A 20725-nucleotide genomic window follows, 5' to 3' on the forward strand; every position below is an offset into this window, starting at 1 on the left:
ATTCCCAACAAAAGCTGGAAGTGCATTAGGAGAGGTAAAGTTTTTAGGATCCAGGCAGTTTCCATTTTCTTTGCAGGCTCCTATCCACGTCTTCCCCATTGTCCCATAACAGACCTGTTTGCAGGGAGCACAGCAAACCACAGCAGGACTTCGCCAGACTAAAAATAACTGGAGAAGAGTATTATTTTGTAACACAGAGCAGCTCCTTATTCCATTTCGCTGATTGTCTCCACAAAATGCATCAGCATAAACTGAGCAGAGAGGTGGGATGGAGCAAATGTGACTGTTCAGGTCAGTACTACTGCTGTGCTCAAACTACAACCTTGGTTTCCGTGCTAAAAAAGAAATCTAGTAACAAAGCCTAAAAGAAAACTGTATGTACTAACTCCATCGGGGGGGCTGCTTCTCCCTCACCTACTGGGGTGCTGTCATTTGTCTCGTGAATGGTGAAAATTCCAACAATGATCAACACACTATTTACTAATATATTCTCAAGGTTGTTTCATAATTTTGCAACCACTTCAAATAATGCTTGGCAACAGGATACTTGAGAGAAGTAGAAGGGATTAGAAAATTAATAGAAACAAAATGGACTAAATTGTCACAGTATGGTCTGTTACCAAAAAAAAAAAAAAAGAACCACAATGTATATATTCCATTTCCTTTATTTACCAAGAGTAGACCAAACAGTCCTGTCATGCAGAGAGGAAAGCACCTGTTAAAACACGGGTTTAACTGAAGTGACAGGTTTGTGAGAAGGAAAGGGAGGACCAAGCCTAGGCAGCAGGGGATATTTAAAGTCTGTTCAAAAAAAAGAAGTAAACGTGCCTGATAAGAATATTGGTCTGTGTCCAGATCTTCATCCTCTCTCAGGATGAGCTGCTTTCATTTTTTTTCATATTGTTTTGTTTTCTCACTAGTGCAGCATGGACACTAAGAAGCCAATAAAGCTGGCTGCTATTTTCCTGTTTACACTGTAAATTACAGACATCTTTCTTGTTACACTGTAAAATATATCGAGAGAGATTGATTTACCATCTTGGCCTGGAACAAGCAACCCAAGCTTCCTAGGCAGATGGCTCTGCCTACACCACTAACAACCTTTTCTGAACACAGCTGCTGCCCAAGCTCAGTGTCTTCCTGTCATCTGGCTGGAGAAAACAACAGTTTCGGTGTAGTTTATAACCACAGCAAGATAGTTACTTTTTGTTTTTGTTTTTTAAAGGGTGCTGAAGGTGAAACACAGCTCCCCACCACCATTAATAAATACCATCTTTTCCCCACCTCTTTTCCTTTGAACTACCAGATAAGATGAAGGTAGTTGGGGTCACACGTCTAGGTTCATTCTGGGCTAGTACGTTCTCCCCTGACATACCATACCATCTTTTCTCCTAACTGCCTGTTGTTGCTTTATTTTTCTTCAGAATCTGCTTTTGGAGGGGAAATTCTCCTCTAATTATGAGAAAATCTAGAAAAACATGATTCAAGCACAAGCAGCACAGCAGTGCCAGTCAAAGCTCTCTGAAGAGTGGATGAGAGGAATGGTCTCTCAGTCTGAGCCTGTAGTGTTCTCCATCAGACACCAACAATGCTGTTTTACACTTCAGCATCACCGACTTCATGGCTGTTCACATTTGGAATATGGCAGGATAAGAGGGAGCTTATTTTGGTAACACAGATGTGTTACACCACCATTTCATTGAGTCCCACCATTCCCCAGCATGAACGAGCTGACAAGTACCACGATTGTGAAGCCATGCCAAGGGGAAGTGCCACTGAACACTACTGAACTTGACCCACAGGGAAACAGGACCACACCGGTCCCAACTCAGGTGCACCAACCTCTGCAGGTGACGGCCTCCCCAACAGCTTTCTTCTGCATGCAGACTGGTACCCGCAAAGCAGAGCTCCTGCTTGAACAGTAGCTCCCAAAGCAAATGACCAGAGGCCCTCTCGCCCAGCAAGTCACAAAGTTGTTCCACAAGGTAACTTTGCACCAAGTGCTGAGCTCTTGTGACTCCCTGTTAACTTCATGGAGAGCTGCTGGAGGTGCAGAGGCACGCAAACCTGGGCAGGATCAGAGCCCAGCTGCTGGGGCAGACAGCTGCAACCGCCACACAGGCACTTCTCCAAGGGCACTCAAGCTGTAATTCACATCAGCTGGTGAGGGAGAAGAGGGCAGAGCAGAAGAGGAACTTGCCTGTGAAAACGGCTTCTCTGGAGCCTGCAGCAGAGAGCTTTTGCACAACGCTGCACTGCAGATGAGGTGCCTAAGAACTGTCAACAGTGAGGACTCATTCCCGGACAAGTCACACACGAAACAGGGTTTCAGGTTGTATCCCACCATCCCCACTTTCCTGCACAAGGCCTTCTCTTTCCCTAGTGCTGATGGAAGCTTGTTAGGAAAACTTTTACTGGATACAAAACGCAAAAAAACACTAAATACATACATCAAGTGTATACATATACACCACAGTAGAAGAGAGATGAGTTGTCCCAACTATCTAGGCTGCCCTAAAACAGGCTGAACCCAAAGGATCCACACCAGACTCCTGCTGAGCAGTCTGTGCACCAGGGTAGTTTAAAAGGTTAACCAGTGCAGCATGGACGCTCACATACAGAGCAGACACAGCCAGTGAAATGCTTGCTTCTGTTAATACTTTCATTTCCAAATGCCATTGCTTAATAAAACTGGTAAAGAGAGCAGCTGAGTAGCCAGTCACAGAATCACAGAAAGGCTTGGATTGGAAGGGACCCCAAAGACCAACCCCCCTGCCATGGGCAGGGATGCCACCCACTAGGTCAGGTTGCCCAGGGCCTTGTCCAACCTGATCACCCTGAACACCTCCAGGGATGGGGCAGCCACAGCTTCCCTGGGCAGCCTGTTTCAGTGCTTCACCACCCTCTGAGTGAAGGATTTCCTCTAACATCTAGTCTAAATCTGCCTTCTTTTAGTTTAAAACCATTCTGCCTTTTCAGTGTAAAAAGTTACTCTCCATCTTTTTTTTTTTTTTTTTAAGACCCCTCTAAGTACTGAAAGCTGTATATGTACTTAATACTGAGCATCTACAGGGCCACCTATAGCTACAAAGATAAAAACTTCAAAATGAGGCAAAATCTAAAATTTTCAAGCCATCGACACAGGGGTTCATGAAGTCTTTTGTATGATGCAAGCAAACTGAACTTTGTGCGTAACTGCATTGCAAAAACACACATATTTCTCTGGTGTGTGGTCTAGATGCTGAGATAATAGAAACCTAAATGATTCTTTGGCCTCAGTCTACTGAAGTTAACAGAGGTGGGAAAATATAAATTCAATTTCTGTTGCACTGGAAGATGGTTTTACCCCACCTACTTTCAAACAACTGACTTAGCAATGGTGTCACCCTAAACTCCTCATATAGCCCAGAGGTATTCAGACAAAGATGTTAGGATAAATTGCTTACAAGAACGATCCCTCACTTGAAAACAGAAGAAATTGTCAGTTATGCACTCCCCATCAGAGGGAAAGGATCCAGGCCACTGTTTCTGTCTCGACCAAACCATTTTGGTATGGAAGAAGATTAGCCAGACACAGATACTTACTCGGAGCTAAGTTGTACATACAGCTAGTCTTTGTGCCAGTAACAGAGCACACACCCAGAAGCATGGCTGCACTCCTCCATGCAACACAGCTGTGGCTCCTGGCTGCTCTGAAGCTTCGCTGCCTCCTATCTTCGCTCCTTTTAAAAGGAAATGTGTTTATTTATTTTAATCACTTGTCTTTCATATCATGTTTGTAGGCAAACGTTTTGAGTGAAAACATCAGAGCAAAACCTAACCCTCTTTAAATGGAGCAAATGTACAACCAGAAGCAAGTAAAACACAACAGGGAAAATAAAGGAACACTTGTACATCAGTACTATATTTAGATATTGCTTTACTAGGACTTTTACAGAAACTTGGAAGACATGTTGTGTTGATGCTTGGTCCAGCCTTAAAAAGCTTCAAGCAATTTCACACAGCCCTGAAATAGAAGTTCTGACGTTTTAGACTGCGAGCTGCACAAAACAGACACTGTTCAACAGCACAGTAACTGTTTTCTACACAGCTTCTGCACACAACTACGTACCCTGGATTTCTTCAGTTTTATTTTCAGCAGCATTTTTAAACAGCAGCTACACTGCCTGACAGACTAATGCACTTTGATAGGTTTGAGATAACTCAAGAATTAATGGGACAAGACAAGACTCCTGTCAATATTACTACAGCAGAAAAACAGAAATACTACTTTTGAGTCTCTGTGTGGGACTGAGGTGCCAAACTTGGGATCTGCTTGCATAAAGTGGGAAGCTGATCCCTGCCTCCAGAGTTGGGTTTGCCCAAAATGGAAAACAAAACAAAAACAAAACTAGTGAACAAAAAAAACCAAGACGTTTAACATGAGATTTATTTTACTTCCTCATAACGGTGCATACCACAGTACAGATTTAATACAGTTCCTACAACGCACCCACCCAGCAGTATGGGCAATATGGTTTGGTTACAAAAGCTTCACGTGGCAGCAGAAATCCTGTTCAGAACATCTCCACCACAAAACAACAACCACCACCTTCCAGTCTCCTATTCTGTCTCAAATACTAATTTCTGATCCAAAACAAACAAACAAACACATTTAAAATAGGAAAAAAAAATGAAGGTATCTTGGGAAAGCGAACTAAAAGGGGAGTACTGGCATAGAACGTGGGCTTGATTTTTTGGTACCACACTGGTGCCTCATAAACCCAAGTAATTCAGGAAAATAAAGATTTAGACCCAAGCTACTTCTGCAAATTTTAGTCAAGATCCCTGGCCGAGAAGCTTTCAGTCAAAGCAGCGTAGGTCATAAAACCAGCAGGTGTTAAAGATACTACAGAAAAGGACAGCAAGTAGCAATGGAGGAAACAGTTCACAAAAAAACAGACGACAAATATCCTTGGGTACTTTCTTCCTCTTAATAATCACAACCGTTTAAGTTGTTAGTTTCACATCAACAACGCAGGGCTTGTGGACCACAAGTGGCTAGACAGAAGAAACTACAGGAAGTGAAACGTGCCTCTTCTGTCCTAAAATAAAAATGGGCTGGAGCTCAGTACCAACTGATCATTTCATAAAGGGCAAGCTGTCTTTTAGCAGCAGCCTGCTAGAGATGAAAAATGATGGAATAGCCACATTTTTATTTATGGGTTTGTTTTCAACAGATGGGGATGAGAGGAGAAAAGAAACAAAAGCATAATTCATCCCCTTTACGTATTAGTGCAGAATGCAACCACCAAAAAAAACCTGCGAAGACTTCAAAAACACCCGCACCAATGACCCATGTGCACTAATGGGTCTTAATAGGAGGCTGTCATGAAGCTGGAAGCAGAATTCAGGGAGCAACATGAGAATTTCTTAGGTGAAGCCAGCATTCCCTTGTGCCCACCATCTACCTTTCAGAGATTCAAGTACTCAGTCCTCAGTTTTGTGTCAAGCAGATCTGGTCTCTTGCGTTTGACTAGGATGCGCCTGTTCAATAGGAGCGTAAGGATCCATACGGTGCCCAACTCTATTGCAAGATTAGGCACACTTTCTCCTCTGCCTATGACTAGCAGCAGACGTTGGCAAATAGGAGGGGAATAAAAAAGAGAAAAAAAAATACAGTGGACCATTGTCATAGGGTATGACAATTCTATAATTCTAGGGTAGCCGCATGATAGCCTAGACATCACATAAAGTGGATGTGAACCAAAGGACTTGGTTCCTTAGTCACTACAACTCACTACAGGGCCTTACAACAGCCAGGTCCCTCTTCCCAAGTCTGAAGTCATGCACGCCCGCTGTTCTGCCACAAAGAAGCAGAAAGGGCCACAGGAGCAAAGGTGGTGAGAATCTGAGGACCTGTAGCACTCATGTAAGGGACACTGTACCACAAAGTACTGCTGCTGTTGTTGTTCCTTGGTTATAAGGACTTGAGCCCACCACGAGCCTCCTTTCCATGGCCACCTCGCTCCCACTGGGAAGGACGAGCGCTGACAAGTCCCTAGAGAACAGGAGCCACTACTCCTTTTCTGTGACTGCTTCTTGGAAACCAAGTTCCCCATGGGACCTGGCAAAAGGCCAAGGTGAAACAAAATTTAGTAACAGCAGGATCTGCAGCCCAGCAGTCTCCCAGCACACAGACTTTTCTAAAGGGATTACTGGCTATCAGCCAGCCTCGGAGGGGGCTCTTCAGATGAGGCTGGCACTTCTCCCAGGAAAAGGTGTCACGGGATGACAAAGACACTAGGTAACAGAGGCATAACAAGCCAGCACGCACACACTGCATATCAACCCCCTTCAAGGATCAGAGAAAAGTAGTTACTGCAGCAGAGCAAGGGGCTTGCCAGATGACAATATTAACTCTACAGCTACTAGCAGGGCACCAAGCTGCTTAACACTTGAGCATCCCTTAAACAGGGAGCTTATGCCTTCCTCCTCCACTCCAGGGCAGGTAGATGGCACAAGTGGAACCGGTGCTGACCGCAGACCATGCCATGTCTTGGCACCCCTATGGACTAGTCTCACAAGGGCATTACTGACGGATGCTGTGTGTCTCACCAGGTGCACAGAAACGACCAGCAGGTACTGCTGGCCCATGAGAGTGCAGGCAATCACGCTGTGTCTCATGCTGGGGAGCACAGGGACAGGCACAAGCAGGTATTAAGAAAGTTTGTGCATTCAAAACACAGGTGTTCAAAACCCACCGCTCAGCAAAAGCTTGGAATGATCATTCTACAAAATACTAAGCTTCCCTCTGGGTATACGATCTCTTATCCAAATCCATACTCACCTTTCAGGAGTACAAACAGCCCAGAATTAAATGTCCCTTTCTTCTATTAAAGGCATTTTCACTCTAATCTGCCCTCTGGATAGGCCAGGCTTGCCTTTCCCCTTTGCTTCTCTCTGACCAGAACATAAAGATTCTTCTTGCCTGGTATCCTCCAAGATTTTCACACTTTTCTTTCTTAGCCCACAAAGTCTGCTGAGATGTCAAGCCTCAAAAAGTTTTTGCATGTGAGTATTTCACTGTCCCCAGCATTTTCTCGAGACAAGACAAATGCTACCGTGTACAGCTGTCCAAGTGCCAGGATACTTGGCATGCCACACAGCCAGTTGCTCCATGCAGCTTGGTAAGAAACAGCAAAGATTTTTACCCCAAATCCTGTTCATAACCCACGGTTCCTACTGAATGCTGCCCATCCGTTACTGAGATCCTGAGAATGCAGCAGCACGGGTCATGTACACGGCCCTCGCTCCACATCTGGAGGCCTGCAGACAACGGGAGGCCGCGGCTGCCGCATGTGCCAGGAACCTTTAGGCACCATGCAATCAACTCAGCTAGTTTTGTGGTTTAGTGCCTAGCCTCAAAACACCGCATTACCATTTTGAACCTACCAAAAACAGCTCAACTAATGGGCCCAAATGCTGCACATAAAATGTATGTATTTAAGGGAGGAGAGAAGGGGGAGGAAAAAAAAGGGCATGAATAGAAACCTTTATGTCAGGAGTTACTCCCCATCTGGTTGTTGTGTATTTTAAATCTCTCCCTCCCCACTGCCCATGGTTACTGAGTTTAATACAAGGGAACCGCCTTGGACATGCCCATCCTGCTTAGTTTCTTTAAATGGTAAGAGGTTCCCATTTAGTTTCACCACATGCACCTGAAAACTAGCATAATCCACTACCATGGCTAGTTATTTTACGTATTTAATTATTACAACACAATAACTGGGCTGATCAAAGCTATCTCCCTGTTGCCAGTGCTAGTCTTACCCCTGATCTCATGCTGGATATGAGAAATACGGCAGTAATATGCAGTGGCATCCGATGCCAAAAACTCTTCCATTCTTTATATAGCAGAGCCCATGAAAGCAATCCTACAGAACAAAGCTCTCAGTTGGTGTTGAGAAGTGCTCACACATGGAAAAAGAAGTGGCATTTCTTGGGATGTCATTACTTGCAAGAATTGGAGCACAGACATCCTGTAGTAGTGTCCAGAAGAAATGGAAGAAGAAATCGAAGGCTTGAAATTGCAGTTATAAACAAGCAGTTGCTATAAAGGGAAACCCATCAAACATTTTTTTTTCTGCAGAAGCAAAACAATCCCAATAATTTCTGAATGCTCCTTCAGTACTCCATTCAAAGGGTCAGGAATTCATAGTTACAGAGACTTTTACTGCATTAGAAAAATCGAAAATTTTCTCCTGCTTAAATGGCGAACATGCGTAATGTCAGCTGTGTAATAGATTATGCATGTGAGTTAATGCCTCTCCTGGCAGTAGTTAATGGATGATCCTGGTAACATAAGAATTATATCAAAATTCCACCACAAAGGATAAAACTAACTTACATGGAAATAGCTTTGCACAGAGAGCTAGAACTGCAAATTAGGAGGACTAAAACTTAGTTTAGGTAAGTTTCTCTCTGCAAGGGTAGGGACAAAAATTCAAAGAAGAGCAGAGGAGCCGGTCACAAACAGAGAATTCAGTCCAAAAAGACAGGCCAGCAAAGAGAAGGTAGCTTCTTTGAGAATGACAGCTGGAGAAAGGAAGTCCTGGCACGCAGGAAACCCAAGGCAGAAAGCACTTCACTTTCCACACCTCCAGGACTGCTGAAAATTAGGAGTATTCCAGTAACTTAAACTCAATTGCTTATAACATTACAGCCATCTGAATGCAATCAGAGTGTTCTAGAAACTGGCTAAACTTACCACTCCTTACAGTATCACTTGGGCAGCACAACAAACTCACAGTTCTCCGTATCTTGCATACGCACAATGTCTGGCTAAAAACCATAACAGCCGGTGATTCACAGCAATCACTGGAAAAGTCTCTAGGAAACTCTCTTTTGCAAGGTTTCACGATGTGGCACCATGGTTACTGAGACAATACAAGGCACAAAATCCTGCTGTATATCTAATCCCTTTGTGTTTAGCCATCTGGGATAACAATACCTTTCATGGAATAGAGATGAGCCCTAGTATTTTAGAAATATTGCTGTTCATCCAAGAACCCTCTCTAACTTGCAAAGATGTGCTAGATTTATTATTTTATTCATTACTATCAGGTCATGCAATAAAGACAACCACTAAAATTTGGGTATTTTGTTCAGTTCAGCATGAGAATCGTTCAGACTCTAGGAAAAAGCAGAATAGTATCCAGAAATGTCTTGATTTTCTCCACTTTAAAATTGAGATAACAACTGAGTATAAGCAGAACTTTAAAGCAAAAATAAAAAAATAAAAAAAAAATCACAAAATAATTGGAGATCTTTGGGCAAAAGCCCATTATTACAGGTAACTAACCCAGCTACTCATTACTTAGGCTAGCCACTTGCCAGGAATTATGCACACAACAAATCCATTTCCAAAGAGGACAGGCTTTGGTAAGTGGATCAGAACAGGCTACACAGCTAAGGGGTGAATTATCCAATTGCAAAGAGCTGAAATTCCAAAGCATCAGACAGGAACAGCTTTTTTGAGACAAGGAAAATTAGACACCTTTCGGTTACCATAGGAACAAGCAAAACCATACCCAACAACAGGATTTCAAAATTCCTTACATCCAAGACCCCCAAAATCTACGCACATCCTCATCATCACCAAGCCAAAATGCACTAGTTTGTAATCAAGCTCTTATGGACACCACTCTTCAGTATATAAAAATCAAATGGTGTATAAAATCAAAGTGTCTGCAAGGGCATATAGGAAAACCTACATCAGTCACCAACTCACAATGTTTATGTTTTTACCCCCACATACTCCTTTAAGCTGTGATTTCACAGATGCCAGTCCCAGCAGCCATTCTTGGGATGAGCTTATGCAGTAATTGATTTGGCATCTTCTTGAACACTTACACATTATTATTTTGTGAGCTTACAGGTATGAAGGTCACCCTATGAGGCATTCCCCTCTCTTACACATCCTCCTCTTCTCCTAAAATCATGCTGTCATAGAACATCACATCCACTGTCACGGGTGCTGCCACAGGAGGAAGCTTGACAAAGGCAAAGCCAGCTGTATGCATCCCACCACCACCCCTCCACTCACACAGACAGGCAGCATAAAGGCATAAGTAAATGATTAAATGTGTAGGATCTGTATGCCCTGACCTCCAGGACACACAACCAGACCGCTCGCTCAGCCTGAGCGGGTGCCTCTGCTCCAGGAGCCCTGTATTTTCAGTTGGGTCGCTGCCATACTGCAGCAGACCATAAACATAACTTTAGTCACCTGACACCAATCCCAATTATTTGGTGACTTTTTTTGTTTTCTCCAATCAATCATTCCCTTTAAGTCAAATTCTGGGTTTTCCTGTTGTTAAGAACTGGGATTCACTGCTTCAGCCTGGCTTCCTCTAGGACACATGGGGAGGAGAGATAAGCCCTCCCTTTCAGGCAGTGCTGACTACAGATAAGCACAGGGGCTTTATTATTTTCCACCTGGTCTCTACCAGCAGAACACGAGCAAGGATAATCTGCAAACTTGACAGTTGAGGAGTGGAAGAAGCAAATGCTTCTTCAGCAAGTCTCAGGCTCACTAACAAGGTCTAAGCAACAGGGCACATTATTTTAGGCTCAGGAAGTAACCAAATCTTTTAATTCCACAGGAAAGAAAATTAGTTCTCCTCCCTAGCAAAACTGAGGACAAATAGCTGACGTGCATCACCATTCTTCGGAGAGCAACAAGTACTGGCGAAGCTTTTTAAGCCAGCCGTTAGCGACACTAATTCCCTTTAAAATTCCCTTTAGTACATAAGAATTTGAAGACTACAGTCAGAAAGATGATGAAGCTTTGCTGTCTCATGCTTTGCAGTGAGGCACAGGTAGCAATGCTTACAAATGCCAAGGAGGGGAGGGGAAAAAGGGGGGCTGAAGGGGGAGGATTTAAAAAATATACTGTAGTTCTAGTGCTTCAACAAATGCCAGGAAATTGCAAGTCCTGCCTCCTGTTTTGTCCCAAAATACAATGGCATGATTTAAGAAGGGTGTGTAAAAAGTTATTCGGTGTACCTTAACTCTGTATGCTGTTGCCCACATGCAGAGAAACTGCACTCCACACAGCATGGCAGCATAAACTCTTCATTCCTTATTACCTCTTAACTACATTGAGATGGACAGGTTTTAGATTTGCTTTTGTTTTATAACTTGTACCCATGTCATGCTGAAGATCCTGACGGAGAAAAGTTTTTCCCCTGGGGGTAAAAAAGAAGAGACCACTGTAAGAAATATACAAGCAGATTAACTGAATTCCTAAACCCATTTCAGCAACTGTGCTTTCACTTATGTTCATGCATTGCATTCTACAACGCTTTTAAGTTCATTGCCACATTCCTAAAGACAGCTATCAGCATGGCAATTGCCATTATAAAACTGGAGATCCCTCTTTAGACTTAAGATGAAAAAGTCTTCAAAACGAGATACAAGAAAACAAGCCAGTACTATCAAACATTTGGAAATTCTTAGTCAAACAGCTGAGACAATGTTTCCACACTGGAAGAATGTGCTCTGTTCATCAAAACGCTGCCTCATATTTTATGCGGATAGAGCATTCCTCTACACTGCCACTTCCAAGCTGGTTTCTCCTGCTAAATCAAATCCTGTGTGGATGTTCTTCAGCACTGATCTAGTAGATAGTCTGTACTTCAGAGACGTTTCTAATCTGAACTCCCGTGGTTATCCCTACGCATAACACATCAAAACATTTACTGTGGGCTTAAGCATTTACAGGTCTGGTCTCTCCCTTAGAATTTCCCTTCCCCCCTAATGAAAGGCTTATGATATTTTTGGGCCAGGACAAAGAAATACTATAGAGACTTATTAAAAATACATATATACTTGTAATTCATTTGAGAAAATTCTTTTCAGTGAAGCCACTGGGACTATATTTCAGAACACACAGAAGAAACACAGAAAGACTACTACTCTGGTACTTTGGAGCACGTGCCCCTTAAAAGACAAGAAAGTAATTTGCAAAATAATCCAATTTAAAACACAACAAAACCACTCTTCCAGATAAACAAACATAAAGCAAGATGCTCTCGGTATGTACAAGCAGGCACGGCTAGGATCTGCAGATCATTTGACTTAATTTGGTTCTTTATAATGTTTCTATAAAATCAGGCACTTAGGCAAATCCAAATATTTTGCTTAATCAGCACCCCCCAACAGTGTGCTACAAGACTACCTGTCAATTTAGGAAAAAATAAAAGTAAAGGATACACTATTTTATTTAAAATAGAATGAGGAAATGCTCATAATTAAAATAAGCAGGGAAGTACCCTTCAGTAAGAAAAAGGAGTAACCCTGGGGCAAGTCATTGAAAAGTGGTTTAGATTTGACAGGCTACACAGTATGCTCAGGGGCTATACAAGCAGCACACTCTGTGCAGCACACACAGATAAGGAAGACCACACTGCACACACATCAATGAATAGCCTACACCATGCAATTAAATATTTAGTGAAATTAAGGCCTGCATGAAGCTCTGAAGGAGCCCTTGCCTCCTTACACTGTGACTCTGGAAGAGAAGGTACACATTAGCCTTTACATAGACCGTGCACTGAGTAAGGATAACCTCCATGCTCCTGATAATGTTTTCATGGTAGTAGTGGCAGAGGAAGATGTGATGCTCCAAGTGGCCAAACCATTCCACTGATGTCTTGCACACACTGCAAGTAAGAGAAAGTTACATGGTCCCAAAGACTTACAGCATCAGAGCTCTTACGTAGACTAGACAATCCCATTTGCATTATAAGCATGGGGGCAACACTGGATAGCAGAACATCAGCGTGCCAATAATTAGGTAGTCCATCTTGTCCTGAAACAAGAGGTTTGAAGGAACCCACACTACAGCCACAGCATAAAAGTGAGATGGAAAGGCCTTTCCGCTGAACCACAAGAAAATTTTCCACATTGTGATATACAAAAAAAAAAGTTACCAAATATTTAAAATGTCTTACATTGTGTGATAATGTGTGCATGGCAAACTGCAACATCAGAACTACATCTTTGATAGCATCTGTGAAGGAGCGTGTCTATCTTGCATTTAGACCACTATAAAAGCAGATTTCCTTGAGAATGAGCCTTGAGAATGAGCCTCTCAACATTGCCACAGCAGAGCAAGTAAGACCAGACTGCAAGAACTACCCAAAAGAATACAGACAAGGACATTGTGCATGCACAAAAATGGTGTGGGCCATCAACTTGCACACACGTTTGTCTGCAACTACAGCTTATTATGGCAGCAGCAACACAGGCTATTCAACAACTCCTGAAGACATCCGCCTCCTGGAGAGTATGAAATAGTTTCTGACCACCACAAGAACCAGCTGCCTGAGGATTACTGCAGCGATAAAACCCTTTTTCCCTATGCATCTCCTTACAGTGACAGTAAGGGCATCGAGCTGTAGGGACAATGGCCAAGCCACGAGGCTGTTCGAGTAGACATTTATGTAGTGGGAGGGAGGCGCAGAGTGGTTCTGAAAACAATGACCCCAGAGGCAACACAGATGAAAAAGGATGGATGCCAGATCAAATGAGGAATCCTGCCTGATGATAGCTCCCTACATATCTACAGGTTACACGTAACAGAAAAGGAAGGAGTAACACTCCATCTTTTATATGCTGCTTCTCCAACACGTGGAATTAAATTAGGAAATCCTGTAGGTATTTCTACAGCCTTAGTTCTGATCAGAGCAGAACGACGTTCCCAGGGAGAAGACTGAACACCAGGAGACAGGAGAGATCACTGTGTGCTGTTTCCATCAAGCTATTCCATTAACTTCCCTTTTTTTCCCCAGCTTTGCTGCTAAAAGAGGACACGCTCTCCCTTGAAAAGGGTATCCCTAATCAACCATCATCATTCAGGAACTTCCTGATTCAGCTGCAACAATTCAGCTTTAAAACACTCTGGAATCAAACAAACGTGTCGTACTCTGCAGAGCAACTTCTTTTGAACAAAAAGGAGCTTATTTCTTTTTGCCTTATGTTCGCATGTGCAAGTCAACACGTGAGACATGAACAGCTTTTCAGAGCTAATACTCCAAGGCTTTTCTAAATCATAGGTGTACGTGACAGATTTGGATTTTCAAGTACACTTCCAGACACTTCAAGTCATGCAGAAAAACCATACCCCCCAAAACAAATTTATTGGCACCCTCTGGCCTGTATTTCAGCAGTTACAGAATTAGGAATGTAAAGTGTGCTAGGGCTTGAATTCTGGGTGTGGCTACCATCAGACTGAAGGGAAGAAACAAGCCAATGCAAGAACCACCATCTGTTTTGCCAGTGAGATGGAAACAAAACTAAAATCAAAGTAGTAAAATAAGCTACAAGGTACTAAGTGTCATCCTAAGAGGCGCTGATTCCAGATGTGCAAAACTTATAGAACCGATTGTGCACCAGAGGAAAATAAGCCATCATTCTGTCCCTGTTAACTAGTAATTTCTTGGCAGATCACGCATGAAGCTTCTCAGCAAAAACATAAATGCAGTAAAAGAAAATTCATTTTTGTTTCATCTTCAGAGCTTTCATTGAAAGTCTGTCCAAGCAGTAATTTTCTCCAGCTTTATAAATCCAAAGTATATTCAAGTAATAAGGTAACATTTTTCTTCTTAAAACATATGCAGGTTTTACACTATCCTTAGCTCACCCCTTTGTAACCTGAGACAGCACACACTGCAGTGCCTAAACACAACTGTAGACAGAAAGTCTTTCTGTTTTCCAAAATGATTGCTCTTTTACACGAGCCTTTGCAGAAAGAGCTCCTTTGCATCCTTATTGTAACCAAAAATACTATTCTGTCTTCTGTACTCCTTCTCCCCAGCCTTTCCTATCTAAGCAAATATGGAAGAACAAAGCTTCTAAAGATTCTAAACTGATCCAAGGGGCTGTTAAACAGAGCTGAACTTGCAGCCTCCAAGGCATTTTCTGTCTATGAGCAAACCAACTTCCTCGTGTGGAACAATTCACAGAGTTGCTGTTCTTCAGAATGTGCAACTTTGAAAGATATGTATTTTGAGGGCAGGTTTCTCATGAGATGCTCAGAATTAACTTCACTCTAATCCCTTCGAAAGTGACAAAAACTTACGAGCAACAGAGTACCACTGAGACAATGCAGAGTACTTCTGAAAAGCTGACCAGACGCCCAAATCCTACCCTTAAAAAATAAATAACACTTGTTACAGACAAGGCTGGCAGAGGAAATCCCATCCTGCTATGTTAGGCAGAAAACCTCTGAGGACCCAAAGGCATTGTAGTGTATGTGGGGTGGGGAAGAAACCCCTCCTGCTGCTCCCCTCTGTAGCAGATAAAAATCCAGAAACTCCACCTAGCCCCCAAGAAAGCAGCACCAGAGCATTCCCCCCCCTCCCCAGCACCTGTAGCAGCAGTATAAGTTTCTCCACTCCGGCTGAGCTGTCAGCTGTGCCCAGGAAGCGAGCAGACAGACATCTTTTGTGCATCTCTCAGCTGGCAGCTGCAGGGGAGAGGTGTGGGGGCAGGGAGGAGGGTGTTCTCCCCAACACACCCAGGGGAGAGCATCAGCAAGCATGGAGAAAAGGACTCAAATCAGGGCAGGCAACAGAAGAAGCACACTTATGCCCACGTACTGACTGCTCTCCTTCCTTTCCATTTACTTATTCCAGATGCAGTTACTTATTCCAGATGCTATTTTGTTTTTAAATGTTGGGGAAATTCTAAGTTCACCTACGGTTGGGGAGTTTACAAAAGAAAAAGTGAAGCTCAATACAGCCTTGTCTGTCTGCAGCCTTTCTGGGATAAAGAGGAGAAAAGCCCTTTGAGAAAGCATTTTAGCCACGGTAACCCACAGCGTCCACTAGCCAGCCTTTGGCAAGATGCAGGTGACGAGTGACTGGAACAAGCCAAAGAAGCCCTGGCGTGTCCTGCAAGCGCTGGCACGTTGCCACAGGATCTCGGTCCTGCCCCACAGCCGGGCAGCCAGCAAGCAGATACCATGGTGGGGCATGCAACAGGCCCCCATACCACAGGCAACAGGTGGATCAGAACAAGTGGCAAGTTAAAAAGCCACAGAAAGGGAGCAGCAGCTGAGCAGGTGAAAGCTCTCAGCTGACTGGAACTGGAACAGAATTCAGCAAGTGTCCAGGGCAGTGGCAGCCGCAAATCATCTATGCAGCAGGGAAAGCTACAGTTTTCCCAGAGCCAAGTCTCCCAAGCTCAGTCCTTAAAATGAAATAGCAAGCAAAACTAGCCTGGTAACCATGGGAGGGGCAATACAAGAATCAATACAACATGCTCCGTAACATTTACCAATTTCTGTAAAGGAAGTGTGCTCCCTTTTGTAATTTTTCTGCACCTTCCCCTAGTTCTCTGTGTTCCTCTAGCTAAACAAACATTATCCCTCTTTAGAGTAACCGGTGAAACTCAAATGTATACATACCGCACTCCTCTCAGGCACTGGCCCATCCTGCAATTTACAAGCTAAGTACAGAGTTATACTCTATAGCACAGCTCAGTTAATTAACACCAGATCAGCTTTGACAGCACCTTCTGTTTTTTAATGCTGTCAGCTGGTTTACCAGCTGTTTTCTGCATGTACCCTTGCAAGCTAAAGAGTCAGGCCAGGCAGCAGAAGTTTGGGCACTAAACTCTTGGATTAACAGGGGTTAAACGGGACAAATACATAAGCAGCAGCACTCTGGAAAAGTCGAGAATGGAAGAAGAGCTGCACAGAGGCCAGAGTGCAAGAACCACCCAATCTTACAGACTGTGGCTGAAACTGGCAGAAACTCCCTAAAAATATACACAGGTACATCTCTCCATCGCTGACCTCATTACAGTTAAATAAACACTGCTACATAACCATACTCTACCAACCTAAGCCTTAAGAAAACAAGAAATAAGCAGGCAAGTCATTCAGTTCTTCACATGCCCTTCTGGTATCCTGTTATCAAGCCCAGACTCCCCAGCTTCCAAGGCCCTGTCGCTACATCCCATGCACCTGCCATCACCAGGCTTCGTGCAGTAGTCAACGCACACAGGTGTGGGCCACTTCTATTACTACAGATTCCAGTTTGGAACAAAAGGCTCAAAAGTACTGATCCTTGTAACTTGTTTTCCCCCATTAGATGTTACACAGCTGCTTTTGGGCTCTTCATTTTCATTATCTTTAAGAATTTCCCACTGCAGACATTCCATCCAATATCCACTGAAAACTATGGTATGAAAGGAATGACAATATAAACCACCTGAACTGGCAGGATGTTTCTCCCTTCCTGGCACCCATTATCCACTTTTCTTGTGCCTTTTAGCCTTTACCGTTGCCAACCAGCAATGTGATGCCTCCTGAAATACTCCAGTGTCCATCATAACTTGCTGCCCCTCCCCTGCAAACAGTAATTCCGCTGGCATGCTCTCAAATGACTGAAAGACAACACAGAAGCAATGCTCAGTTCTCCCAGCCAGAGAAAACTAGGGCCTCTACAGCCTATAAACAATAAGTGAATATAAGTGAAACAATAAGCAAATATAAATGACATCTGGTCCAAAACTTAACACCTGTAGACAAGTGTTTTGTTGTTTGTTTGTTTAAAAAAAACACTGTTCAGACCACAGTTCTCCAATCACTAGGCTTTCCTCCCCCTACCAGGAGCTCGACAACCCCTTGGTAAGCTCAAAGAGTAGCAGGTCCTCCTCCTTGCCAAACCACTAGCTCTTCGTGGGGCAGCCCCATGAAAGTGGGGATTCCTTTATTTACAGTTTCTTCCCTCCCTTTCCCACCAGTTATTTTTGAGGGATTATATTTCCTGTTTTCACTGCTCTGCCTCCATTTGTCATTCATCACAGCCATTAAAGTAGAAGGGAAGCGCAGGAGAGCAGACCAACACAAAGCAAACCTTTATGGTTCAGCGAGCAGGATTAAATGTCACCCCTTCTCCCCCTCAACCTCGCCCTCTCTCACACACCCTCCAAGATGTGATGTGAATATGTCTTATCCTCCAGAGCATACCCAGATCCTAACAGCTTTTGCAGGTCAGAGTTTTCAGGATGGATCAGACAGGCAGCCTATTCATCCTAGTCTGCGACAGTTATTTTCCCTCCTTCTGGCCAGTCCATTTTGGATCAAGCACAGATTGCTGCTGAAAGGCCCTGCCTGTATCTTCTAGCTGGAAATGGTACCACAGCAGTTGCTGAGATGAAAGCAGAGCAATAAACCTAGATACCCTTTCTTGTTATGCTGCTGAAGACACCCCTTCCTCCCCACTCCCTACCCCTTCTTTTTTTTCCCCCCCCCCAAAAAAAAATAAAAAGAAAAATATCAAAAAATATAAAGAAAAATGCTGGTAACAATTTAGAAGGACACAATCCACAGAACTTCTGCCCTTTCCTTCAGTCTTGACTTGTACCTTCCTTAGCACTCTCACCATCTGTCTTGATGAAAGCAATTCTTACTCAGCGATATAGCTGCGGTGTAGCTGCTGCAACTCCACTGTTTCGCAGTACGCTTGCAGCAATTCTGCAGCTGTAGAAGTAATCCCTGGGGACAATAAACACATGGGGCACCAAAGGTTAAGGGCAGCAGAACAACTGCCTTAGAGCAGATAAAGGTTGTTTTTACTGTTTAACACCTTTTCAGCTATTTACTCTCTCTTCATACATTCTTCTTTACCACAGCCCTACTCCTGTCAGTCACCTGAGACTCTCAAACTCGGTTGCTACCTGTGTAAGACAAACTGTAATCATTTTAGCAAAAAGTGGAGCTAGAAGCAAGCCCCCCAAGTCCATTAGCTCCCTTCACCAGTTCACTGCTTCTATTCCTATGCTGCACAGCTTCCCCAAGGCTGCTGCTACAGATGCAATCTTACTCCCTCCTCCCTCTCAGCCGCACTGCAGGGCTGCCCCAAAGGTAATAATGCATTGCATCAGCAGCAGATGATGGCCAGGGGATGGATGGAAAGGAAAGACCAAAAAGCAAAACGTTTAGACAGGGACATAGAGAGAGTCAGAAATAAAGTGCACTTAGTTTTTGAAAATAGCTGAGGGTATAGCTCAATTATATGGCTGAGATAGTCTAACGAGTGAGTATGCATGTGTAGCAGCAAATCATATACAGAAAGAATTCTTACCCACGCATCAGCTAGCAATTAGGGGATCTAATTAGGCTAAGGATAGAGGAGTCATCACCAAAGAGGAAACTAATCACATGTGAAACTGACCCATGGATGTAGGTAGCATGTACAGACAGGACACCAGTAGAGACTGGAACGGGAGAGTACTGAGAAGGGAGAAAAACACCACAAACGACTCTCAAAGAGGCAAATTGGAGTCTGAGATGACTGCAGCCAGTTCTAAGGCAAATACATTTCTGTTTCCAACTGCAGGGCAGAAGTAAACTTCACCTTATGGGCTTGCAAAAATGAACAATTCAGCAGTCAAGGAAAAAGCTACTGAAAACACAGCAGAAGATCAGGAGATGGATTAGAGTCAGTATCTGACAGGTCAGGTTGTACATCTGGGTAAGAATAACAACACTGAAAATAAAAACGATTTCCCAGTGCAAAAATCAAGTTTTCCCTCTCATTGCATTAGCAAGGCATAGAATCCTACCAACACCAGCTCAAAACAAGTGCTGAGTGCTCTCTAACAAACTGCACCATTCTGGAAGACTGTCACACCTGTAAGTCAAAGCACCCTGCTGCCCCTTACTATGATGAGTAAAGGGTGGTGCACATGCAGGAGGGCTCGCCATTGCAAAGTTAACTGAGAAGAGGCAAGAGCTGCACCCCGATGGTACATTCCCTGAAGCCTGGGTATTTCTTTTCCCTTTGAACAGTACCACCTTATTTCTTGACACTACTGTAAACAGACTCACTGCAAAGAAAGACTTAGGGAGCTGGCAATTCAGAGCATTAGGAACTTAGGATGTCGAAGTTTTCCTTAAGAGACAGAACAAGCAGAGGGCCTGAGAAAGCAGCTTTGGGGAAAAAACATGTACAAGGAGTACAAACAGACCACTAGACAGTGAAAACCTAGGCAAAGCTGCTGCAAGGAAGATATTGAAAATATCTAGGCTTCACTAGTGTATCAGAGTCAGAACGCAGTTGCATTCCTTTGCTGAGTAAGTACACCAGCTTCTCCCACTGATCTTACAAGAGAATGTTAAGACCTACCTGGAAGGCTTTAAAATTTAGGGGGAGTAGTGTTCTGGCAGGAACTTACCAGTTAGTAAGTCAATCTGAAACACAAATGACCTTTGCTGTAAATGCACCTTTCCAAGAAGCAAAAAAAAAACCCACCACCAACAAAAACACACACCCCCAAAAATACCAACGTGCAGATCTGCCTTTGGACAAATGTAAATAAGAAAAGCCGGTTAGTCTGGAAGTCAATCCTGTACCACAGGAAAATGAGAATTTGTTTAATTCCTGTCTCCTTCATTGTTGCCCGCTAGAGGCTGTGTTGATTTCTTACGCAAAGTTGGGGGGGAATAAACTATACTTCCCTGAAATATTCTCTTGCCACAAATTTAATTTCTGTATTGCAAAGTATCATTCACTTAAGCAAAAAGTGTTGCTTGCACTGTAATAAGTGAATAAAAGCCAAAACCCTAGATTCTACTGCACTAGGTGTCATCGAAATGTTTGGAGAGAAAGACAAACAGGTAGGAGCTTCAGAGGAAGGAGTCTAATAATAAACACAAACTACTTTA

General features: G+C 43.4%; 1 protein-coding gene across 2 annotated transcripts in view; it reads right to left on the reverse strand.

Annotated features, from left to right (window-relative positions):
• BCR (BCR activator of RhoGEF and GTPase) overlaps positions 1-20725 on the reverse strand; it is a 98285-nt gene that overhangs the window by 58971 nt on the left and 18589 nt on the right. Inside the window, exon 1 of one of the 2 annotated variants that reach the window (XM_083803844.1) lies at positions 1843-15350. The exons of the other annotated variant lie outside the window; for it this stretch is intronic. Within the exon in view, the coding sequence (XP_083659970.1) occupies positions 1843-1882 (40 nt within the window). The 5' untranslated portion in view covers positions 1883-15350. Of the gene's footprint in view, positions 1-1842; positions 15351-20725 lie in introns of those variants that run through there. 2 annotated transcript variants of the gene reach the window in all.

The sequence above is a fragment of the Anser anser genome (genome assembly GCF_964211835.1).
Source record: "Anser anser genome assembly, chromosome: 18".
NCBI lineage: Eukaryota > Metazoa > Chordata > Aves > Anseriformes > Anatidae > Anser > Anser anser.